This window comes from Neovison vison, chromosome 1, assembly GCF_020171115.1.
Source record: "Neovison vison isolate M4711 chromosome 1, ASM_NN_V1, whole genome shotgun sequence".
Lineage (NCBI taxonomy): Eukaryota > Metazoa > Chordata > Mammalia > Carnivora > Mustelidae > Neogale > Neogale vison.
Genome location: NC_058091.1, coordinates 118,569,901 through 118,595,138, shown reverse-complemented (window position 1 = coordinate 118,595,138; position 25,238 = coordinate 118,569,901). Strand labels below are relative to the sequence as shown.

The window sequence follows — 25,238 nt, the reverse complement described above, 5'->3', positions numbered from 1 at the left end:
GGCTGTGTGACCTTGGACCTCGGACTCCAGCTCCCTCCACTACAAAATGAGGATGATGATGGTACTTGTCTCACAGGGTTGGGTTAGGGTCCCTAAAGAGGATTAGTGGGTTAATATTCACAAGACCCAAAGAGAGGCGTGGTGCTTGCCAAGGGCTACAGAGGTTGGCCAGACACCTGCCGGCACAGACGGGTGTAAGTCCAACCCTGCCTCAGAGCTCCTGGGCCAGCAGAGCCTAGCGAATCAGTCAACACAATTTCTAGGACAAGGCACAGACGGGAATAAACATGAAAGGCAAATCCTCCAGCTTAACTAGCCGCCCTCTTGTCTGAGCTCCTGATGACAAGGTTCTGAGAAGGAGGAGAGAAGCCCAGAGACAACCCTGTCCCCAGAGGGAGGGGAACAGAGGGGGCTGGAACAGGTTGAAGGCTGTAGCCCCACCCTGGACCGCACCCAGCCCCCAGGTCCCGCTCCCCTCAGCCTGAAGAATGGAAAACATAAAACGCTAGTCAACAACCCCGCAATCTCATCACATCCTCATTTCCTATGGGTCAGAGACTGAATTATTAACCAGGACGGAGGGGAGGCTGTGGCCACTGCAGAAAGCAGAGAGTTCCCTCCCAAAGCCAAGGGATACCCTGGCTGATGGGATCTGATTACACCTCCCCACCTGAGCTGCTCTCAGCCTCTCCTCTCTCCTCCTTCATGGGTCCTCCCTCAGTGGGTCCCACTGAAGTAGCCATTCTGGGCCACTCTAGTCCAGGACCAAGGGAGGGGTTCACAAGCCGTCTGCCCCGAGGCCAGAGTGAGGATGAGCCTTACCCTGGAGAATCCACCTCTGCAGGGGGACGCTCTCACGAGAGGGGCTCTGGGGTCCTGTCATCCCATCAGGGCTGCCCCTCCAGAATCCCTACCCCAGAGCTGTCACAATGCTAGCCATGGACTTCTAGAGACTTCTCGACACACTTTCACATCCTTGACTTTTTTTTTTTTTTTTTGCACATCCTTGACTTTTGTCTTGAGTCCGGCCCCAATTATGGATGAGAAAATGCACCGTGAGGTGACCTGCAAAGCACCTTTATTTAACAAGGGGACACCAGGCCTCGAGCATGCCCTCCACAGACACCCCTCAACCCCCAAGGGCCCTTCCCTTTGGAGAGCAGGAATCATAAATACAAGTTAAACAAAGACGAGATGCTCCATCCCGAATGTTCGAAGCTGTGCCCATAACCCGCACGGCTCTCTCCACACACTCTGGACTCCTCAGCAAATGACCCCAGACCAAGAGCCTTCATATGCCTGGAATTTCTCTTCCCTGGAGCTTGGGGAGGTCAGCTGAACTGGCCCCCTCACAGAGGAGGTAACTGAGGTTTGCGAGTGGTCAAGTGATGTACCCAGAATCCCACAGGAACCCTGTCACCCAGCATGTGCTCATGCACACCGGGGATGGGCCTGACTGGGAAGTGGCAGAGCTGGGATTTGAACCTGGATCTCTCTGGCTCCTTAACCATTTCTACCACCCCACACCATCCCACCCCGGGTCGTCCCTCCCCTTCTTCTTCCTCCAACCAGCCCCTGGTCTGCCTCCTCCCTCTTCTCTGGGGCCCAGGCCTAATCAGAAGTTCAGGATCCCTGTCTGCAGAGCCAGAGCAGGCGCTGGTCATGGAAAGAAAGTGGTGGTGGTGGGGGGGGGTCAGAAAATCCCCTCCTGGGTGGGCAGGAGCTCCAGGCCCAAGCAGTTCTGGGAGGAAGCAGGACGCACATTTCTGAGCGCTACTGGAGGAGATAAATCCCAGACACATGGTGGCAATGACAGCAGCAACAGTTTGAAGATGTCCTAATTGTGTCCCGGGGTACCGTGAGCCGGAGATGCGTTTGGCTCTGCCACGGGTGACAGCCAGCCGGAGAAACCATCGGGAGAGGATTTTCTCCATCCAAACCCCGCAGCTACGGGTTACTACGGTGACTGCAGCCTTTGTCTGCAGGTTGTAAATTGTAATTGAAATGAGTTTTCAAGGTTGAAATAATCAGAGTTCCTCTTGTCTCCCCCATCACCTTGCCACAACTCACCCCGCCCAACCGCAACCCTCCTGAGCCCTTGCGGTCACAGGCACGCACCAGCGCACGCACGCACGGTTCTTGAAGAGGCTTCCTCGCATAAAAGAAGACAAAATCAATTACGCACACGTGCACGCATTTCCAAAGCTACACGTCCAAGGTGGCTACCCACAACCCGGCAGGCACTGAGACACACGGCCATACTCACACTCATGTCTAAACACATATAAACACAAGTGACACAGACACGGCTGCTCGCCCAGTTCGGCATGCATCCAAGCATCCTGTCCTCCAGATTCACCCATGATCGGGCTGAGAGGCCCACAGGTGTTTCCTCTGGTAGATGATAACGGATGCATCAGTGGGGCTCGATCCCACTGGAGCCCTCTAGGAGACGATGTGGAGGATGCCTCGTGGTTGCCCATCAGAGGGAACAAACACTAGGGCCCCCCCTCAATGTTAAGCCAAGTTCTGCTCCCAGGGGCACTGACTCTATTAACAAAGATGGGGCTGGTGAGCACTGAGGGGACCAGGGGGTGCCAGCGGTCTCTGTTCACAGGTAGAGGCCCACAGGTGCAATCCAGCCCAGGTGCGCGAACACACCACACACAGCTGCACGCAGAAGCCTGCGTTCATGTACAAATATGCAAACGTGCACACCAGTTTTCAGCCCTCGGGCAAACTTCCAGGGAGTAGCATAAAAGATCCCCTCCTCCCCCCACAGGAGCTGAAGTCCAGCCAACACAGCTGGGCCTGGCTCCTGGCTCCGCCATGGACTAGCTAGATGACCCAGGTCAAATACAATGTCGGTTCCTCCGATATAAATTCAGGGTAACGATACTGACCTTGCGGGGGCCTCTGGGAGGATTAAGGAGGAAGAGGCAGAACACATATAACATCACACCTTAAGTACATTAATCCGTTTCCTCTCCTCGCAGGTACCCCTTCACTGGGAAAGATCCCCCATCCCAGGCCTCCCCCTCCAACCTGCATACAGCCTGGTTCATGCGGGCTCCCCCCACTTCAAGATGAGATGAGCACAGAGTACCCACCCCACTCAGACAGGGGCCCAGGTCAGCCTGCCCGCCCATATACAGATGGGGGGGCGGACAAAGCTGCCACACTGTGCTTCCAGGCCCTTCTCCCTCTTTCCTGACTCACCCATGGTTGAGCCATTCTCCCAGTCACCTCCCTGAAACCCAGAGGTTTTTCTGAGAGTCCTGGGAGTTTTGCTCCTGGGGTTAGGCTCCACACTCCCCTGTTCTGCCCATCATGTCCCCAGATCACACGGTTGGCTCTCTCTTTCCTAGGTTCACATTCTTTCGTTGTTTCTGCGGGGCCCTCCCTTCCATCAAGACACCTGCTTTCCAGTCTGAGGCAGCTCTAACTCCTGGCCCCCTCTATGTTTCCCCAAACTCCCAAGCCCCCAAACCCAGCCTCAGCTCTCCACCCACTCGTGTCCAGGGAACTCGGAGCCAGCTCAGGTGTCTCCAGGGATGACTGGTTGGGGCAGAGGGGGAGGGGCCAGGGGAGGGGTGGGACACCCCCCCCACTCCCCCCCCACCACCACCGCCTGAGCTGGGAGGAGGGAAGGGGACTGGCTCAGCAGGGGGAGGGGCTCCTGACTCTCAGGGATTCCCTCTGGCTCTGTGCTAGCACAGCCCACGACTCAACCTTGAACCACCTGCAGGCCCCTAGAGACCCTCAAGAACATGACCCCCGGGTGAAAATACAGACATGGGAAGCTGAAGTCCCTCTATGACTGTGAATTCTGATTGCAAATGCTCATAGCAGCAGAGAAGTTTGTGTCTCTGAAATTAGCAAAGATCACTTCTGGATGGCCACTGACCAGCCCAGCCAGTCCCCTAGCCATGCTCCTTCCCCTTTCAGCATCTTTTCCCTCAACAGGGAAATATGTCTTCATTTCCCCCACTTAAATAAACAAAAACCCTCTCTTGACGCCCTCTGCCCCCAACTAGCATCCCGCTTTTTCTTTCTCTGTGTACAATGGAACTTCTCGAAATCACTGTCCCTACTCATCCATCATCAATTTCTCCCTTGTTTTCCTGACCAACTCCAGAGTTTTGTGCCCATCTCTCCAAGGAGTCTCCAGGCTGCCAAATCCCCTCACCCATTCTTCCTCCCATCTCACTTGCTCCCCCTGCCCCTACCCTCCAGCCTGACAGCAGGTGATGGGCCTGAGTGCTGGTTTCCCTCCTGCCTCCCTACTGGCTCCTCTCCTCAACTTCTTTGACCTCTCAGTGTCCATGACTCAGTCCTGAGACCCCAAATCGATTCCCTCCCTTGGGGTTCCCAACCAGCCCCACCCATATGCTGGCAACTCCCCAAATCCCAAAGCCAGCCAGGCCCCCCAGCTAACACCAGCTCCCCCTCCCATATCAGAAAGACATCTCGTGCCTGAACCGAGCTCCTGACTCTCCTCCCCGGCCCAGCCTTCTCCCACATGTCTCATGCATAGTCAAGAACCATGCAGCCATCCCTGACTTACCGTCAGTCCCCTTTCTCTTCACTCAGATCCTTCGGCCAACTCCATGGCCACTTGGCAAAACTGGCAAAGAACCTGACCCCTTCTCACGTCCAAGGCCACCACCTGCTCCAGACCCCTCACCTCCCACCGGGACCAGAGCACCGGCCTCTGAACCCGGTCTCCCATTCTGCCCTCAACCCTACCTCCTCTCCAGGCAGCGGACAGAGTGAACCTCTTAGAACATAAATCGGATCACATCAATCCTCTTTCAAACCCTGCAACGGCTCTGTCTCATTTGTTGAAAAAGGACTAAATCCCTACAAATTGCCTGCAAAGCCCCCCCAGCATTGGCTGGCCTGACCTGCCTCTCCGACCTCATCTCCTTCCTGTTACCCACTCTGCTTCAACCACACAGGCCTCCTCACTGCTCCCCCGACCTGCCAGGTGTGAGCCTACCTCCAGACCTTTGCATAGGCTGAGCCCTCTGCCTGGCATGCTCGTCCCCAGGCCTCCACATGCCTGGTTGTCTTACTAGCTTCGGGTCTTTGCTCCAGCATCACCTTCTCAGTGAAAACCTCTGACCTCCCGATTCAAAAGTGCAAATTCCCTAGTCTCCCAGAACTTTCCATTTCCTTCCAAGGGGCTCCTGCTCTCTCTGGTTTCATGGTTGGGCCCTCCCTGGAGACCCGAGGCACTGACCGCCAGATCTAGCCCACCACTCACCTCCTTGTCTAGAGAGATAAACTGTCTCCCAGCGGCAGCAGGAGCTGCCCAGGCAGGTCGGTCGCCCTCACAGAGCCCAGCACAGAGCACATAATCAGCCTCTTAGTGAAAGCTGCTAGAACAAGGGAGAAGCAGCACAGAGATGGCGGACCCGGGATCCCTCCAGCCACCCTGTGGCTCATGGTTTGAATAAAGGTGAGTTCCTCTAACGGGTGGCACCCACCACAGATAACGGGCAGTTCCAAATGTTGGTTCCCCCTGGCTTTCCCCGGGGAAGGATGCTTTCTCGGGTCCTTTTGGGAATGTGTAGATCAGCAGAACCTTCAAAGTCAGGTTGGAATAGCCAGGAGGGCCCCGGGGTTAGGACATCAGCTGCTCTGAGACAGGACATTTCTGGAGCTAGATGGCCCAGTTTCAAATCCCAGCTCTGTTACTTGTGATCTTATGACCTTGGGCAAGCCTTTAGCCCCTCTGGACCTCAATTTCCCCATCTGCAAAATAGGTTGCTGTGAAGGTTAAATGCCAAGCACTAGAACAGGGCTTGACAAGTGACAAATTCTGTATAACTATTAGCTGTGATTATTTCTGGTGGTGGTGTTGTGGCTACTGGAGCAGACCGGGAGACAGGGGTCTCCCCACAGGTCCCCAGCTGCCATGCAGTCACCCTCCCTGCTGGAGTTCCCAACCCCTGAGAACAGCAAGCAGTAAATTTCTCCTGTTTCCTCATAAACCGGGCCTTCCTCCACTCAGCCATCACCTGGCTGGCAGTGTTGTCAAAAAGATGGATGCTGTATCTGCCTTGTTTATGGCTTTCATTCGCAAATCCTCTCCAAGTGTTCCCAGGGGGGGACCCGGGGGACTGAGAGGAAGGGAGGTGCAGCCCTCCCCTGGGCTTGACGGCTGCAAAGATCCCCCCCCCCCAACTCGGTGGACCCTCCCTGGCTCAGGTGTGGGGCAGTCCCAGGGCAATCTGCAGGTGCTTCCCACAGATCATGTCCGATTCCTTCTTTGGGAAAAGGTGAGCATGGCAGCTCTGCTGGGGATGGGGCTCTGGGAGGATGGGCCTGGGTAACAGGACTCCCATTTCACAGATGAGAAAACTGAGGCCTAGAGAGGTAACATGCCCTGCTGAGGTCATACAGGTCTGCAGGACCCTCCTAGCTGTACGTTTGAGAAAGAACATGTGATACCCTCTCTCTCTTACCACTTTGGGACACACCAGCCCCATCTCCAGCTGCCAGCCTCTGCCACTCTTCTGAGACTCTCTGCAGTCATGGCAGCTCTCTGCCCAGCCAAGCGCCCTCCAGGAGCAGCTGAGGGATGGAAACAGGCAGAGGCCAACCACGGCATCCACTGGCATCAAGGGTACCAGAGGGGGCCAAGGTAAGGCCACCAGGGTCAGTCAACAGGCAGGTATCCGGGAAGAAGTGAGTGGGAAGGCAGCCTCTGGAGACACAGTAGGAATAGGAGGAGACCACAGAGCGTGCCTGGGCTGGCTGGGGGCAAGAGCGAGGGGGTCTGGAGGAGGCAGAGGGCAGGAAACGGGGGAGACTGGGCAAGGTACTGGCGCTAGGGCAAGGCTGCTGGGGTATGAAGCCAGTTCTGCCAATTCTTTAGGGCTGTGATGTTCTCGGACGGCCTCAGGAGCCTCTTCCGTAGACTGGGTGCTGTCCCTGTGACAAGCTATACGAGCAGTCCTCTCTCACCGGGGATCCTACAGCTGACAGAGGGCCCTGGTACCAACAGACCTGGGAGTGCCATTGCTCCCACTCTCTCTCCGTATCAACCACAGTTTTACCAGCACCGATCGTGCATGTGGTCTTTTAGCCAGCCTCCTCATGCCTTTGCTTCGTCTCCAACCCTTGCGGCAACCCACTGAGATGGACAGCAACCTCCCTGTCTTCTTGGAGACTCAGAGAGAGGTTAAATGACTCAGCCAAGGTCACACAGCAGGGAGGATAGAGTTGGATCCAGTTCCGGCGGTAAGTCCTTCCTCTGCCGCCCACCAGGCACCCAGTGCAGAGCCAGCCCTCCATGGGGGTCACCCCAGCCCTCCCGGCCTAAGACATTCTCCCAAGGGAGCATCTAGGTTCAAACCCAGGCAGGGCCATGGGAAGCCAGAGCTGCCTCGCCCTCACCTAGGGTGGTTCCCAGGTCCCAGGTTCCAGTTACCCTGAGACGGATGGGCTCGCCGCTCCTGACTTGGGGGCCACTCCAGGACTCTAACCAGCCTCAGCTGGTGCTTCAGATACAAAGAAGTATCAAGGCCAGCTGTAAGGCGCTGTCCTTCTACCCCTCCGTGTGATGCATACCCACCCCCTCCTCATTCCAGCTTCTGCTGATTTGCTCATGCCTTCCCCCCTGCCTGGGGTGCATGCCATCTTCCCTCCTATCACTGCCTCTCCCTTTGACCCAGGGACTCCCACACTTTGTTGCACAGGAGAATGGCCTGGGGCACTTTGGAAAAAAATCCCAATGCCTAACTTGCACCCAGGACCCACTCACTGAGGACGTCTGGGGTCAGGCATCAGTAGCTCTAAAAAAATTCCCTGGGAGATTCACTGCGAACCAGGCTTGGGGACTTCCCAGCCCTAAATCACCTAGGGAGCTTTCACGAAACCCACAGCCCAGACCCCACTCCTGAGGTTCTGACTGAATGGATCTGAAGGTAGAGGGCTACTATATTTTCAAAGCTTCCAGGTGATTCTAATGCATGGCCAGGCCTGAGAGCCACCATTTTCCAGTTTACAAAGTGCCTCCATACCTTCTCATTTCCAACCCAAGACACCCTCTGGGCTGGCTCACCCAATCCCATTTCTCAGATAAGAACACAGAGGCCAGAGAGGGCATAGAGCTGGTCATAGACTCCCAGTGAAGCTCTACACTCTTCTGAATTGTGCTCTCACCCTCCTTCCTCCACGGGCTTGGACAGCCCAAACGTCCTCCCTTAGGGCTGCAGACAGGCGCCCCTCTCCCCGCCTCACCAACCAGATGGGAGATCTTTGCTGATCCTGACCCGAGGACTAGGAGTCTGGGTACAGCCTACAGGGGCTGACAAAGGCCCTCCCTCCTCCTCCCCTTCCCAGGCCAAGAGGTCACTCCAGAAATCCCCTCGCCCTTGGCAGGCTGGACACAGGAGGCCCCGGCTACACATCCTGACCCCAGTTCCAGGCTCCCCTATCCCCATCTTTAAGTCAGGTCTCGTGACCTATAATCAGGGTGAACATACAATTTTCCATCCCACCAAAGTGGGATCCTTTTAAGAATAAAAGGGATGTTTTTAGGGACACCTGGGTGGCGCATTTGGTTAAGGGTCCGATTCTTGGTTTTGGCATAGGTCATGATCTCAGGGTTGTGAGACTGAATCTCGCATCAGGCTCCATGCTCAATGCGGAATCCACTTGAGATCCTCTCTCCCTCTCCCTCTGTCCCTCCCACTCATGCTCTTTCTCTCTAAAATAAATGAATCTGAAAAAATAAAATAAAATAAAGTAAATAAATCTGGGGCATTGGGTGGCTCCATGCTCAATGCGGAATCCACTTGAGATCCTCTCTCCCTCTCCCTCTGTCCCTCCCACTCATGCTCTTTCTCTCTAAAATAAATAAATCTGAAAAAACAAAATAAAATAAAGTAAATAAATCTGGGGCATTGGGTGGCTCCATGCTCAATGCGGAATCCACTTGAGATCCTCTCTCCCTCTCCCTCTGTCCCTCCCACTCATGCTCTTTCTCTCTAAAATAAATAAATCTGAAAAAATAAAATAAAATAAAGTAAATAAATCTGGGGCATTGGGTGGCTCAGTCGTTAAGCATCCACCTTGGGCTCAAGTCATGATCCTGGGGTCCTGGGATCGAGCCCCACACTGGGCTCCTTGCTCAGCAGGGAGCCTGCTTCTCCCTTTCCCACTTGCCCTGTTTTGTGTTCCCTCTCTCAGTGTCAAGTAAAGAAATAAAACCTTAATCAATTAATTAAAATAAATAAACCTTAAAAACTAATAATAAAAGAGATATTTTCTAAAATTATGCCAGGAGAAAAGGAGTCACCAAGATGCATGATCACCCTACCCACAAAGGCTGTCATGTTTGCACTTCTTAAAACCCTGCTGTGATTACTGCCTGATGAAGGCATTTGCTGTGCAGCCTTTGGCAAGAACCTTGGTCTCTCTGACTCTCCATATCCTGCTCTAAAACATGGGGATCACAAAAACCCCTACGGCTTTTGTAAGAGGGAAATGAGATAATGTCTTTAAAGTGTCTGAATCACAGCAGATGTACAACAAATAGTGGTATTTACGGTTATTATCTTGCCCAGAAACATAAGCCCCCACATCAGACAAACACACACATACCCCTTCTCCCTTAGACGTATTGACCCATGTACACATAGTCCCATACACCCGTGTGTGCACACATACACTACCACGTACAGTACACCCACACATGAGCATGCCCGCTGGGCCCTGGGGAGGGGAGGAGGGATACCCATGGTCCTAAATGGCCAATATTCCTGAGTCCCATAGGGCCCTGGCCACCAGAGGGCAGCATCCTCCCCACCCGCCCACCAACTGTCATCCACCTTCCTCCTCCCCGCCCTGGGGATCTCCCTGCTCCCTAAGATTCCATGCAGCGCGTCCCTGCACCCTTGCAGTGGTCGCTTGCTCATCTGGCCCTCCGCCCAAGCTACACCGATCAGTCCAGGAGGATACAGGAGGGAGTTCACCAGGTACCACTCATGTTGAAAGTACCCAGAGCTCCCTCAAAGTCAGAAGCAAGGTCCTGTGGCAGAGCTGCTCAGACTAAGAGTACAGAGGGACCCACATCTGAATGTGTCTAAATGTGGACACACTGTGATGGCTGCCCCAGGAGACTGAGGGCCTGGAGCTCAGACCTAGGTTCAAATCAGGCTCTACCACCTTCCCTCTACGGGAACCCAGGTGCCTTTACCTACCTGAGCCTCTGTTTTCCAATCTGTAGAATGGACCCATTGTCCCATCCTCCTGTGACCCATTCCCTATCCTTTTAAGGACTTGGCTCAAATGCTACCTTTACGTGAAAGCCATCTGTTTGTTTTAGTTGTTTCTACTGTGCATTTGCTTTCTGACATACTCTATAGCTTACTTATTTATCTTGCTTAAACATTTTCCTATTAGAATGAAAATTCCAAGAGATTTTTGACTCTCTCATTCAGTGCCATATCCACAGTGCTTAGTACAGGGCAGGGCCCACCCTGGGAGTCAGACTGGTGTTTGCTGAATGACAGGAAACCCGGAGGGGTTAGAGATGATTTCTCCAAAATGCTCAGACCAGCGAGTATCAAGGCTCCCCCACGGGGTCATTTCTGTGGACTCTTACTAGGGACATTTCAGATGAACCCCAAGGGGACCACAGGCCGGAAAGAACCACTTTCCCCCCAGCAGCACTCACAGACTGCTGAGAGCACCAGGGTTTCTAAGATTCTAAGCCCTCCCACCCCCGCCCTGCGGACCGAAAGGCCCCGCCCCTGCCCCCTCAGACCCCACCCCTTGGGCCCCCAGCACCGCGCCGCGCCCGGGCGCCAGCCCACCTCCCCGCCCCGCTCAGGCGGTAGGCCCACGCCCCTAGCCCAGGGCCCATCCTGGCCCCGCCCCGCGCGTGCTCACTGGTGCACTTCTTGACGTGACTGCCCTTCTTGAGTGCGTGGCGGCTCAGCTTGCAATGGAAGTTGTCCTCCCAGAACTCGGCAAACCAGATGTTGCGCCGGTTGTTGTCCAGCGTGCGGCTGGAGAAGTAGCGGTCGAAGCCTGGCAGGGAACCAGGAGGTCAGTCAGGGCCTTGCGCACCCATTCCCCTCCTGTCCCCAGCCCTTCCCGCTTCCATCCCTCCACCCCACCAACTGCACCCCAGCTTTAGAGATGGCCCAGGCAGAGGGAGGGAGGAATGGAAGAGCAGAGCCTCTGATCCAAGGCCCAGCCGGAAAAAAACAAAACGTGGTGCATTTCATTTCATTCAAAATGAAAAGAGCTGTTCTAAGTCCCAGGGGGAGCATGTGTAATCTTACAACCGCTGTCTATGGAAAAGAGGAGTGTGGTTGAGGGTGCTTCTCACTTCACCTTCTAACCAACCAAATGCTAACAGGGGACCTTTTTGCGAAGCAACCATCTGGGGGTCCTGAGATTAGAGCAGAGAGGCAGGTGGGAGGGCTGACCTAAGCTGGGAGCACCCACGATCTCTGGTTCGAAAGAGGAGACAGGACAAGAGAAGGCAGGGGATGACCCAAGTCATACAGCAAGACCAGGGCCTGGATCTTCTGTCTTTGAGTCCAGAACACCCCCATCACTGGCAGACACGACTTCCTCCTCCAGATGTTCCAAAGGGAACTCACCGCCTCTGCACTAAGCCCAGGAAAAAACCCACCCCACAGCGGGTGGGCTGGTGAGTGAAGAGCGGTACTCTCTCCCCTCAGTGCCCCTCCTGCACGGATGATGTTCCCAGTACCGTTGCATCGTTGACCGAGTTGCCAGGGGTGGGCCAGGAGGCCTGAAAGTTCAGTAGGGTCCACACTAGGGCAGGGTTCAAGTCAAGCGACTGTCAGAGCTGTAGGAGAATGCTGACATTGGTGAGGGACTGGGCAAGGGTGGGCTTTCCCAGCCTTGACACTACTGACACTTAGGGCCAGATCATGACGAATTGTAGGGAGCAGGACGTAGAGTAGCCTCACTCCCTAGGTGGGACAACCAAAAATGTCTCCAGACTTTGCCAGATGTCCTTTGCGGGTCACATCACCCCCTGGATGAGAACCATGGTTCAAAGTTTTCTCCAATATCTCAGAGAGAAAAGGGACTTGTCAGACAGGTTCTGGGTTTCAATCCCAGCTCTGCCGCTTAATAGCCACTCTATGTTGCTTTGATTCTCTGAGCCTTAATGCATTCATTTACTAAATGTGGAAAAAAGTGTCTTGTGGGGTCACAGGAAAGACTAAATCAGATGTCTCCCAGTAGCCACAGTCACTACTGTTTAGTGCCTACTGTGGCTCGAGGCTGAGAAGGGTAATGTGGGAACTTCAGCGCCCTCTGCCTCAGGGTAGAGAGAATACAGTGCCTTGTGACCTTCAGCAGGTGCCCCCCATGCTCGGCCCTTGGTCTCTTGGAAAGTTCTATAGCGACAGATGTCTGCAGGCCTTCCCAGCAACATCCATACTGACTTCTATTTAACGAAGCAGGAGAAGGGGAGAAGGCCCTGGGAGCCTGCCTCCCCCGTGGTGAGGACAGTGAGGTCCCTGCCAAACTGGGCCACTAATGGGAACTTCACGCCTCACTCACAGTGAGGTTTCAGCCAGAGCAGACCATTCCTGTCCCGGGTGACTGTGGGTTCTGTCCCAAGAGGAAGGGATGCTGGACAAGACAGACCCAACGCTGACACCACCGCCACCGAGGTCCGGCCAGACCCGGGCAAGGCCTGCAGGGAGAATGTGCCCCTACAGCACAGCACCTTCTTGTCTCCAGCTGGTGGCTCCCAGGCCCTTCTGACAGAGGACATGCCCCAGGCAGAGTGAAGGCCTTGGCTCTCTGTTGCAGATGGGAGAAGGGATGGTGGGGTGTGGGGATGATGGAAGGACCTTGATAAAGAAGCTTCCCGTACGGACCACCCATCTCCCGCACCCAAAAATATCTGAGAAGGGAGAAGAAAGCTCCTGAATCTGGGTTTGAATCCTGCTGGGTCGAATGTAGCTAGAAAGTCCATCCAGCCTCGAGCATGAGCACAAAGAGGGTGTGGGCCAAGGAAGAGGAAAGACAGAATGTGGGAAGATGAGGAGTGGGTAAGGAATGGAGTGGGGGGACAGTAATAAGGAAAAGCTGGGGAGCACACCAACAGTGGGGGCAGGCGAGAGTGAGGTCGGGGTGCAGTCCGGGGCCGCGGGGCCTACCTCGCACTGACATCCTCTTGGGGAGGATAGTGACAGCGCCCTCGGCCACCTCCTCCAGGTGCAGCACGGGGGCGCTCTTGGAGCCCCAGCTGTCGGAGCCCATCCAGAAGAAGTGGCCTGTCTGGTTGGCCTTCCGCGCCGCCTCCAGCACACGCCTGTGGGAACACACACCAGCCCAGCCCAGCCGTGTCTGCCCCTGCAACTGTCCCCCCCAGGGACCCCTGCTCGAAGGGGCTCTTGACTGACCCCCCCCCCGGCACACACATGTCCCCTGAATAGCCCATGGTCCCCCTGCCCCATGCTTGCCTCTAGGTCCAAGGTGCTCCCACCCCCACTCGATCCTACCCCCAGGGCCACAGCTGTCCTTGCAAAGACCGTCCCTGTTTCCCTAGGTGCATGCACACCCCTGAGCTGACTCAGGCCCCGGGACGACACCTGCCCTGTCTGTGTCCTCAGGTTCATGCCCCTAGTCCTGATTCCACAGCCACATCTCATCTCCTTCTCACATTTATATGTGTGCACGAGCGCACACACCTACCCACAGGGTTCCCCCTCTGCACTCGCCACTCCCTGCCGGCAGAGCCCTCTCTGCCCCACCTCTTTCTGTGCCAAAAGTCTAGGGCCTCTGAAGAACTGCTTCCCATACCCTCCTGGATGGATGAAAGGGCGCGAGGCAGGTGCTCACCCCCTCCACTGTCCTACTGTGACAGCGGCTGTCATCAGGTCGGGGACTCTAGAGCCCAGCACAGGGCAGTGGCCAAAGGAGACACTCAGGGAGAAGAAAACCAGGACTGTGCAAAATTCCCCCAACCCAGCCTCTCCCATAGTGGGGTGGGGAGAGTGGAACACAGAGGAGGCGAGCACCTTGCTCAGGATCACAGAGCAAGCAAGAGGCTGTGATACTAGAAACTGGGACATGGCCACCAGAGCTTAGGAGCGGCTGCTGAGCCCAGGACAGCTTGGGGATGGCAGGGAGAAATAGGTTTCCAGGCCCCAGAGCCCACGCCTTCCCCCCTCCAACAGCTCCTGACTCTCCACGGTCCTGGACCCCCAAACCTATTGCAGCTGCCCCTCACCCACCAGAATCTGGGGGTGGGGCTGTTCCCAGAAGCCATGCCCACAGCGCTATCAATACCCACTTGCATCTGGCCAGCCAGACATGACCAGAGCTCCCAGGCCTCCCTCCCTGCAAAGTCACCTGGGTTTATTTTTACTTCTGTTTGCTTCTGAAAATGCATGTGGATTTCCAGAAATGCCTCTGCTCCCCCCTCAACTTCCTGCTGCCAGTTCCCTCTGGAGTCAGTCCCTTCCCTAGGTGCCTCTTGTCTAGGATGCAGGGCCCAGTGCCTTCATCCTCCCCTCCCAGCATTTGGGTCCATCTGAGCTAAGCAGGAGGCCTGGAACAGGGCGCACCTCTGGGCAGGGACCTGGCAATGTCTCTCGGGAAATCTGTTTTGCTGCAGCTCGGGCCCAGGATGGGGTCTTTACCAAGTGGGGAAAGTGCTGGAAAGAATGGGACCCGGATGGACACTGGTTAGCGACAGGGAGGGAGGCACATGGAGGCAGGGGCAGACAGGCAGCTTTGGCTGGGCTGGAGGGCAGGGGAGGCCTGTGGGCACAGCAGGCTAGGACACCTCAGGCCAGCCAGCTGAGGGAGGAGGTCTGGGGAGGACTCTACTGTCTTACTCTGCAAGTGCAGGGGCTGTGTCTCCTCTACTCAGACTGGAGCTCCCTGAGGGCAAGGCTGTGCCTCCTGTCTCCCCCCTCAGACTGGGGTACCGTGAGGCAGGGCTGTGTCTCCCCCCTCAGATGGGGGCTCCCTGAGGGCAGGGCTGTGTCTCCCTCCAGACTGAGGCTCCCGGAGCTCAGAGCTGGTGTTTCTCTCCCCCTTGAACAGGGCAATCACAGAGGCCTGCCCCCATCTTGGCCCTGACATCAGCCTGAGAGGTAGCAGCAGGAGAAAAGGAGGAGGAAGATAAGTGGGTTAAGATGGGGCTTTTCAGTGCACCCAAACTTCTGTCTGGGGGACAGAAGCAGACATGCGGAGAGGGCAGGATTGGCACTGCACGGTCCTGGCACCCAGAAGTCCATCCATTTCCTGTGCAGAGGCAGAGACTGAAGCCCAGGGAGGGGACGATGCCACCCCCCGTGAGCATGTACCCAGGCCAGGACTAGACCCACAGCCCAGGCCTCTTTCCACTACTCTAAGCTTTGCCAAAGACTGGAGGCAGGGGCGGACAGGGGATCCGCAGGCCCCGGGCCCCTGCTGTGTGCCAGACTCTGCTTCCTGTGTTCAGATCTCAAATAACATTATCAGGTCGGCATCTCTAGCTCCCTCCGCCCTTTTTTTTAAAGCAGAAAAGAAGCACAGAGAGGTTGAGACACTTGCCTCAGGTCACACAGCGAGGAGGAAGGAGAGCAGGATTAGAACCTAGGTGCTTTGGCTAAAAACCCAGGGCCTTAGCAGTTGGCAGAATGGATGCAGGGAACAGGGAGGCAGGGGAAGGGGGGCCCATCAGCAGCTGCCTGTGCCCCAGCCTGAGGAATGTTGCACCCCACCTCTCTGGAGCCTGCGGTGGGGCCAGGCTCGCTAGGAAGGTCTCCAGCAGGACCACTGACTCTCCCCATGACCAACTCCCAACCCCCAGCCAGCTGCAATCCACTCTCACCTGATGTCATCCTCATTGGCAAAGATGATGACCGCCCTGGCGTTCGAGGTCTCCAGGAGGCGCCGGACGATCTTATCGAACTCCCCAGGCTTGGGCTCCCGGGGTATCTTCACTGACTGCGCGATGCACACGCCCCCTGTGGGAAGGGTGTCACTCAGCCCCAGAGTGGCCGGAGTCTCTCCCCACTTCACTCCACGCCCTCCCACACGCGCTCCCCTCCAGGAGACGAAAGCCAAAGGCTGCCCCCAGCCCTGCAGCCGGACTCCTATATCCCAGGTCCAGATCTCCAGGCACAGGCTATGCGGTCAGACAACTTTGGATTCCACCTCTCACCAGATGGATGACCCTGGGCATGTCACTTCAGTTCTCTGTGCCTCAGTCCTCCCACATATAAAACAGAGGCTCTAACAAGAGGCGATATAGCATCGTGTTTAGGAGCTAGATAGCCTGGGTTTAAATCTCAGTTCTGCTACTTACTGCTGTGTGACCTCAGGGCAGTTACTGAACCTTTCTGTGCCTTATGTACATCATCTATAAAGTGAAGACAATCCTACTTACTTCACAGGATCGTTACAAAGCTAAGTGAGTTACTGCTCACAAACACAAGAATATCAGACACACAGCGAGTACTTAGTAAATGGTGGTTATTTTCATTGAAACTAAGGTTTTTTTCGAAGAGTAAATCTGAGAAGAGAGCAAGTTGCCCACCCTGGGCTATCAGTACGCCATCCACCCACAACCACACGTACTTCCCAGGGCTCTTATCCCCAGGTCATGTGGTCATCAATAGGCCCCTGGACAAGAGCTCTGAGCACTGCCACTGACTTACACCTGTCCATCTCAGGCCCATCCCTCTGGGGCATCCCAGGCTCTCCTTTCCTAGCTCTTCAGTTCGTAGGCTCCCCAGCTCCCACAGGGTGCCCTGATGCCTATCCTCCCTGTCCCAGTTCAAGAACTCCCAGGAAAGCCATTCTAACAAGCTGCTTCAAGCAAAGTGACCCAAGGAGCTCTGAAGGGATCAGGGGGTCTTGGAAAACCTTCCTGTCTCTCCTCCTCTGGCCCACTGCCACCTGGCTGGCTCCTGGAGGCGGGGCCAGGGGCCTATCTCTTGAGCTCATTCCCCCATGAGAAGCCCAGCCCCCATGCCTGCAGAAGCATCCAGAACACAGAGTCAGTACCTTGAGGGCCAGATTCACACCCAGACTGTGCGGCTCACAGAAACCCTGGGAGCACCTCAGACTTCACCCAGCCAGTTCCCAGCTTTAGGCATGTGTCCACTGCTGGCGGGAGACAGGTGTCATCCGTGCGCTGAAATGCCACCTGACTTCCTGGTCCGAAAGCACTTGGGGGCCACTGTTGCTGTTATCAACAGCCTTGGATAGATGAGGACACTAGAGAGGAGAAGGAGCTTGACCAAAACCACACAGTCCCCTGTCCCTACTGTGACACAGAGCAGGGAGCCTCCCAGTATTAAGAACCCCAGTGCCCCAGGTGGCAGTCAGGACTCAGCTGATAGAAAAGCATGGGGGATTACTCTTAATGAAGCCGATCCTTTATCTAAGACTGTCCATCTCCTCTGGGCCTTCGCAAGGGTCTCCGCCCAGCTCCACCCCAAATAGGAACCAAGCAATGCCTAAAACCATCTACCTCGGTTGGATACCTGGCTGCTGCCCCTGGGCCTCCGGATGGCCTCCGCCCATGCTGGGGTCACCTGATGCCCCTATACAGACTCCATGTGCGTCAGTGGGGGGGTCCACACCTTCCCCCGGCCCCACCAGGAGAAATGCTAACACCCAGCCTCACTCAAGAAGGAGCCTCTACCCTTGGGCAGGGAGGGGGCAACCAAGGAAGGCTGCCCAAAGGCGGTGACCCTGAGCAGAGTCTGAGGGCAGAGGCATATGCAGCCAGATGGAGGTCATTCTGGGGAGAAACAAGATACACCCCCTAGAAGGGAGGTTGTTCTCTGCCAGGACCTGCGACGCCTAGGGCGACATGACACACACACACACACTCATAGCCCTGTCCCCAGGAAGCAGACCCCTTGGTTCTCCACAGCCGGCTAAGCATCCGTGGCCCTCTGGCCCGGCCCCTGACCAGAACCCACCTCCCTTACTTTCTGCCTTTTGCAGGTTGACCAAGCTCCTTGGCTCTCTCCTAAGGCACCAAAGAAGTCCCAAGCCCTAGAGAAGACCAAGGGAAGAGAGAGAAGGAGGGAGGATCCTTCGCAGGACTGGCCTCTCCAGACTGGGGTCCCACAGAGAAAGCCAAGGGGAAACAATCCGCTTCCCACAGCGCTGGCCTTGCTCTAATGGCGGCTGGGCAGACATTCAGCTCCTGGCTAAACCCTCCATATGGTTCCTTTCCAGTTAGAAAGTGGGCCAATTGTGACATTTCCCCCCATCTGGAGAGACAGATGGACAAGGGGAGGCGGCTGGACAGGGGGTGAGGGCAAGCCACCTGGCTCCAGGACAGGAGGGAAGCAGGGGTAGAAAGGAGGGAAGCAGGGAATGGGAGTCAAGTGTCCTCAAAAGGGCAGAAACTTGCAGATTAAGTGTTCTTTCTGGGCCATGCCCCCCCAGGAGGATCTGCGGGATGGTCCCACCTGACAGCCCAGAGCAGATCTTTTTTTTTTTTTTTTTTAAGATTTTAATTATTTATTTGACAGAGAGAGAGAGAGAAAAAGACACACCAAGAGAGGGAACACAAGCAGGGGGAGTGGGAGAGGGAGAAACAGGCTTCCCACTGAGTAGGGAGCCCGATGCAGGGCTTGATCCCAGGACCCTGGGATCATGACCCGAGCCAAAGGCAGATGCTTAATGACTAAGCCACCCCAGCGCCCCCAGCCCAGGGCAGATCTTGCCCGCTTCGTTCCTCTGGGGGAAGAAGAACTAAATGACCCCAGCACCATCATCTAGAATGTGAGTGAGCCTCAAGGTACTTCAGACAGGAGTATGGTCTGAGCAGGACACCCTTACAACTGCAAGAGAGGGAGGCAACGGGAGAGGAGTTTGGGGATTTCTGCAGAGATCGAAAATACCAGCGAATATTCAGGAAGCGTCTAATGTGTGTTGAAACTTACTCTGCAAATTTTACATGGCTTTGTTCTACTGGGGCGTCATCAGCACATCTCTAATTTCTAGATGAAGAAACTGAGGCACAGAGAGGTTAAGGGGCTTCCCAAGGTCACACAGACAGCCAAGGGGTAGGGTGGAGGTTTAAACACAGGCCACCTGGCTCCCGCAACCACCCCCACAGCTCAGGCCACACGGGGAAAGGGTTGGGGGCCAAGGTCAGAGGAACACCTGCAGCCCGTATACAGGGACACGTCTGGGCCTGCTCTGGAGGAAGTGCCCACTGGTGTCACCACCCTGAGGTGAGAAACCAAAGTTCTATTAGGGTCCCTGTGCGGCCCAGATGTCAGCCTGGCTGCTCCAGGGACCCCAGAACTGGAAGTAAGCAGCTGGCTCACCAGGGGCTCTGCCAGCATGACACGAGCTCCCAGCCCTGAGTGGTACAACATCTCCTTCAGCTGCCCTCCTGGCCCCTCGCTGGAGCGGGAGAAGACCGGAGGAGCCCCAGAGGGACCCAGGGAGTCCTCACACCCCCCCCCCGGGGCAGCTGCTAATAGCCCCATCTTACAGACGAGCGCTGAGGCTCACAGAAGTCACACAGCCTGTAAGCGGGACTGCAGTCTCTGTGTCCAGACCCTCTCTCAGGCAGAGAAAGAAAAGGCCTGGGTCACAGGGCCCCTGCAGACCCCGACTTCCTGCAGCCCTTCCCCCCCCCAAAAGACCCCAAGCACACGCCAAGCCCCAGCCCTCTTGTCTGCCGTCCCCCCAAATGCAGATCCCTGACCATCACCATGCCGCCTACCCCAGTTCCCGCTAACGCTCCCCTGGGATTCCTTCTTCAAATCTCTGTACCATGGCAAGCGCCCTTCTCCACACCCTTACTCCTTTTGCCTGCCCCCTGGCCTCTCTCTTTGGATAAAATATGAACCCCTGAGTCCATACAGACAATTAACAGAATTAAATTAAACCCAAGCAACAAGAAACGAGCCCCCTCCCTATCTCTGCTCAGAAGCTCGAACATTCTACCTCTCCCAGACTCCAGGCACAGGATCTTAAGAAGGCCGGGGGCATGGAAGAGACTAGGGTTCCCCCAAAGCCCCCCTTAGCAAGCCCCTCACTCCACATTCCAGCCTCCCAGCCCTGCCCAGTGAGCACCCAGCTGCCAGCTACGTACGACAGCTCTGCTGTCCACCAGTCACTGTGTCCACTCGCAGGGCCATGGGCACGAAGCCACAACCCCTTGCCAAGCCCATCTGAGCACATGGAGGCGTAGGGACCTCAGAGACCTCTGGGCCTAAGCTGGGCAGAGAGTGAGGAGAAGGAGGCCAGAGAGGAGCAGCACTCTGTCCAGGGGCACGCAACCGCCGGGGTGCAGAGCCCACCTCCTGCTGAGGTTTCAAATCCTGGCCAGCCCTCTGTGGCTTCCCGCCTGCTTTTGTCACTGCATCAGCAGAGCCACCCTGACTAAACCAGCACGGAATGCTGGGACGGTCCTTTCACCTCCCTGGGCCCCACCTCCCTTCCCTCTCCATCCCCCAGCCCTGCAGTGGGTATCCAGGCCACCCCCAGCGGAGGAGACCCAGAGCCCCGCCCTCTCTCCACACCTTCCCCTCCCATTGGTCAAAACAGACCCTTCTCGGTCCGTCCCTTAAGGCCCTGCAACTGCTCCCAGAAAGCTGGACAAGTCAGGGGGGAGCAGCCACTGAACACTTTGGAGACCACACGGTAACATCTACCAAAGTGGGGTGTGCCAGCACATCCCGTTCAGCATTCCTCCCACAGGAACGCACACTGGGACCCAGGAGCCCCACGCAGACAGGCCCTGCAGCGCTGTCTGAAACAGCAAACATGCGGGAAGTATCTAAATATTGTACAGCAGAAGAACGGATATACTGTGGTGTTTGTACAATGGAAAGAAAACAGCTCTCATGTATTGGCACAATAACATCTGGAGGACTGGACGTTGATCGAAAAGGCAAATCGCCATGTGATCTGGCCCATTTATAAGGAAATCAAAGACCACATGTGATAAGACTCAGCATACACGAAGACACACATCTTTAGGAGCAAAAGCTATGCGAAAGCAGGAGCTTCTGTCACACTCACTGCAACTTCCCCAGTGCCTAGAACAATGCCTGGCATACAGTCAGTACTCAATAAATGCACGCTGAATGACTAAGCAAGTCCAAGAAAGGAATCCTCTGAACCACCTTCAGTCGCGGTTGCCTCAAGGGAAGGAAGCAAAAGGACCAGACCGAGAAGGGCTCCATGGAGGAGCTCCATGCCCTCCATGAAGGGCAGCATGGAGCTTGGCTTCCAGACAATCCACATTATACTTCTTCAAATAATAATCAGAAGCAAATACAGCAAAATGTGAATGCTTAGTAAACATGGACCCCAGAACCCAAACCAGACAAAACTTTCAGACAGAAGCAGCAGTGATGGTGTTCTAGTCTTCATGTGTGCTGCCTGATGGAGAACACACATGGACACACCCCAGTCTCCTTTTCCGTCTGTGAAATGGAGCCCTTCAGCCGCTCTCAGCCCAGTGGCCTCCACTGAGTACTCCACAGTGCGCTGGAGTGGGAGGGAGTGGGGTGCCCGCCATCCTTCTGGCTCCTGAAATCCTATCTTCCCCTCAGGCCCCTGCCTTGACTTGAATGTGACATATAGACTCCACTAGCAAAACTTGATCCTGGTTTCCTGTTGTATTTTGTGGTCTCTGAGCCCTTTCCATTTGCGGTCTGATGACCTTTCCCGGTGTTCTCCAGGTCTAGCCGGTGCTCCTGTGTCTGCCTCCAACTGCACACCCCAAGGGCGAGGCCAGGTCTGTACATTTGCACATTCATTCACTCGGGCATGCGTTCATTTGAGACGTGCCCTGCTCAGTTCCTGGCACAATCAGATGCCTTGGAAATTATGCGCTGTTGGGAAAGGCAAGGCCAGAAAAGAGAGCGATCCGCCAGAGGAGGAAGGCAAGGGGGCAGCCTCCTGGACAGCAGGCGCATACAGTAGCAGGGAATGGCCCCTCAGGTGCCGGGCCCACTGCCTGCTTCTCTGTGCTTCCCCACACCCACCAACACACCCTGCCTACGTGCAATTTCCCTTCATGGAGTCAACAGAGGTTTACTGAGCTCGTTAGGTGCCTGGAAAGTTCCAGATGCTAAGATCAAACTGTGAGGAGGCCAGACCCCTACCCCCAGACAACCTACTGGAGGCAGGACAGAGGAGGAAAGCAGCAGGGTGACATGAGGGCGGGAGAAGGGGGCTGTAGCCGCTTGTTCCACCCCTTGTGTCCTAGAGGACACGCAGGCTCAGGCCAGGCCTGCAGCTTGAGAGGCAGAGGCAGCTTTGGACGCAGGGCTCTGAGGAGCAGCCTAAGAGGCTTTTCCCCAGGAGCAGCCGCCTTGCCCAAGAGCCAGGAATTGAAAACACTTTGGACCTCTAAGTCCCACCCTCAAGTGCACGCCCACGGCTGAAATGACCTCGTTTTTCTGTCCTCTGCTGGCCGGGAGGGTGTGTGCCTGGCTCCCTCCATGAGCCGGAATCATCGGGGGAGCCTGTCTGAGGATGGGGATGTGGAAACCGACAGGCATGAAGGGACCCCCAAAGGGAGTCGGTCTGCCAACCCCTTCCCCTTGAAGGGTCTCCCTAAGCCCCTGGACTCGGGTTTGCACATATGCACCTGCACTCAGCCTCTTCCTCCTCCCCACACCTCCCTGTCCCCCACCAGATGGCTCTCCCCACTCCACCTGTCTAAATAAGCCCTCCCCACCATCCTGCCACCCCCCCTCCAAGCAAGCCCCAGACCCCCGGCCTTCGCAGCACCTCCACTTATGGGCTGTGCCCACCCTGGCAGCCAGGACAGGCAGGGAGAGAAGGCCTCCCACCAGAGCAGCTGGCTTTCAGCCATGCCCACTGTCACGCAGGGGACAGTCAAAGGACCTGGGCTCTCTGGTTCCTCCCCAGGGATCTCACCCTCCAGTCTTGGGCATCTGTCTCCCAGTCCTATCCTCATTCTCTCATGCACCAGGAAATGTACCCTCGCCGGGCCCTGAGGAAGGAGCTAAGCAGTCAGCACACAGGCGGGGCGGGGTGGGGGTGGGGGCACAGCGGCCAGAATAGAGCGCCGGGTCCATGGCTCCCCAGGAGTTCCTACATCCACCAGGTTTCTTTCCAGCACCCAGGGCCCTAGGAGCGCACTCTGCAACCCGGGTGCTGGGCTCCAGACCAGGAAGGAGGAATTTCCCTGTGGCAGAAGTGCACAGGTCACTCGGGAAGCCCTGTCCCCATCACAGCACAGGCCAGCAGCCACGGGCAGCCAAGCACATACATACAGGCTCCTAGCACAGAGGGCTCCTCTCCTCTTTCTTTTTCTCTTTGCCTTCTTTTTTTCTTTTCTTTTTTCTTTTTTTTTTGTCCTTTTAAATTTAAAAAGGGGGGAAACAAAAGATAAATCCTGGGAAATCAAGTGGAAAAATCTACATTATGGCAAAATGTGAAGACAGCAAATTGCAACACGGAGAGAAAGCTGAGGAGAGTTAGATGAACCAAGGGGGGCCCCCAGGCTCCCACAGGTTCCCAGCAGAGAGGGAGGTGAGGGGAAGGCTGGGAGTTCCCCTGGACCATATGGGGACACACACACGCACACACGCACGCACGCACACGCGCGGCCCTGCCCTCCTTTCCTCCCTGCCTTCCTTCCTGATCCAAAAGCCAGGCCCTCTTCCCAAATCCGTTCTCAGGAAAGGGACCTGCTCAGAGGGGCAGGAACTAACCCAATACCACTTTTGTTTTCAGGCAGCAGAGCTATGGCTGGAGGGGGCTTTGGGGTGGGGAGACAAGGCCAGGCTCTGAGAGAATGCCCCTGACCCGTGGCTTTTGTCAGGTAAGAAAGGCTTGGGGGGAGACAGAGTGAGAGCGGGCCCAGACTCCAACCAGCTCTGGTTCCAGCTGGGTCTGGGGCTCCACAGGAAGCTCAAGGCCTGGGAGTAGGGAGAGTGGGGGAAAGGCAGCAGCTCGGGCCTGGTTCACGGCCACTGTCCCTTTCTGCTCCTGCTCCCAGACCTACTCCCCACTATCCAGTCTCCACTCCAACCTCCATCTGACACACAGCTCCCTGCCTGCAACCTTCCGTGGTTCAGTGTGTGTGTGAGAGAGAGAGAGAGAGAAAGGGACAGGAACAGGGACTCCTCCCACATTTGCAACATCCAGCCTTCCCCAGGTCCCTATGAGAACGTGCCATCTGACCACGTCTGCCCCCTCCACGGGCCTTTGCAGAGGCTGCTCCCCCAGCCAGAAGGGACCCGCCTGATGCTGCCTTCCCTCCCTGGGCCTTGGTTATCTCCTTAGTGTCTGCATCTCTGCTCAGACCCTCAGGGGGCCCAGCACTCATGCCGCACCTGCTCGAACAACGAGCCCTGATTCATCCTTGCTGCATGAACGAGCCACTGAGTACCCACCTGGTGAGGATGGAAGGGGTTGGAGCTGCTAACTCGGGGCTAGAGGCAGAGACTCAGTGGGAGTCCAAGGGGGATACCTGCAAAGGCTCAAACCCTTCTACCTCTTCCAGGAACTCCCTGAGTCCTGCAACCTTCTGTGACCTCCCCTCAGAGCCATCGCTTGGTCATGCTGAGGGCTCAGACCTCTGTACACACATGCAATGGGCACCCACTTTGCACCTGGCACCAATTTCATGCCAGGCTCTGGGCTACAAAGCTAATCCACTCACCATACCTGCCCTTACAGGACTCGTGAGCTCTGCACACGCGTGGGGTGGACACCACACCACCCGGACATCTCTCGGTCCCACCCTGCCTTGAGATTCTACTTCTCCACCTAGATGCAAATTCCTTGCTCTGAGCACTTTGGAAATACATGTGCAAAAGAACAAGGGAAGGGGCGCCCGGTGCGGACTTGGTCGGTAAAGCACGCGACTCTTGATCTTGGGGTGGTGAGTTCAAGTCCCACATTGGGGACAGAGTTTATTTTTAGAAAAACCAAGAAGAAGAAGTGAAGACAAGTGTAAAACAGCCATGCAGGGGTGCCTGGGATGCTCAAAGAGTTGAGCCTCTGCCTTCAGCTCTGTTCATGATCTCAGGGTCCTGGGATTGAGCCCCGCATTGGGCTCTCTGCTCAGCGGAGAACCTACTTCCCCCTCACTCTCTGCCTGCCTGCTTGTGATCTCTCACTCTCTCTCTCTGTGTCAAACAAACAAACAAACAAACAGCCATGCAAACTGGCAGGTCCTCTAAAGTTGCCAGGGCCAACAGAGAAGAACCGAAACTAGAATATTCACCCTCCCCGCTGACTCCAGCCCCACAGAG

At 55.9% G+C, this 25,238-nt stretch overlaps 1 protein-coding gene across 2 annotated transcripts in view; it reads right to left on the bottom strand.

Moving 5' to 3' along the window:
• Positions 1-25,238, bottom strand: part of GRM4 (glutamate metabotropic receptor 4) — a 117,108-nt gene that overhangs the window by 20,276 nt on the left and 71,594 nt on the right. For both annotated transcript variants that reach the window (XM_044255109.1, XM_044255102.1), the window contains exons 4-6: positions 15,842-15,977; positions 13,173-13,327; positions 10,909-11,049 (exon numbers count right to left, since the gene is read on the bottom strand). In XM_044255109.1, coding sequence (XP_044111044.1) covers positions 10,909-11,049; positions 13,173-13,327; positions 15,842-15,977 — 432 coding nt within the window. The remainder of the gene's footprint in view (positions 1-10,908; positions 11,050-13,172; positions 13,328-15,841; positions 15,978-25,238) is intronic.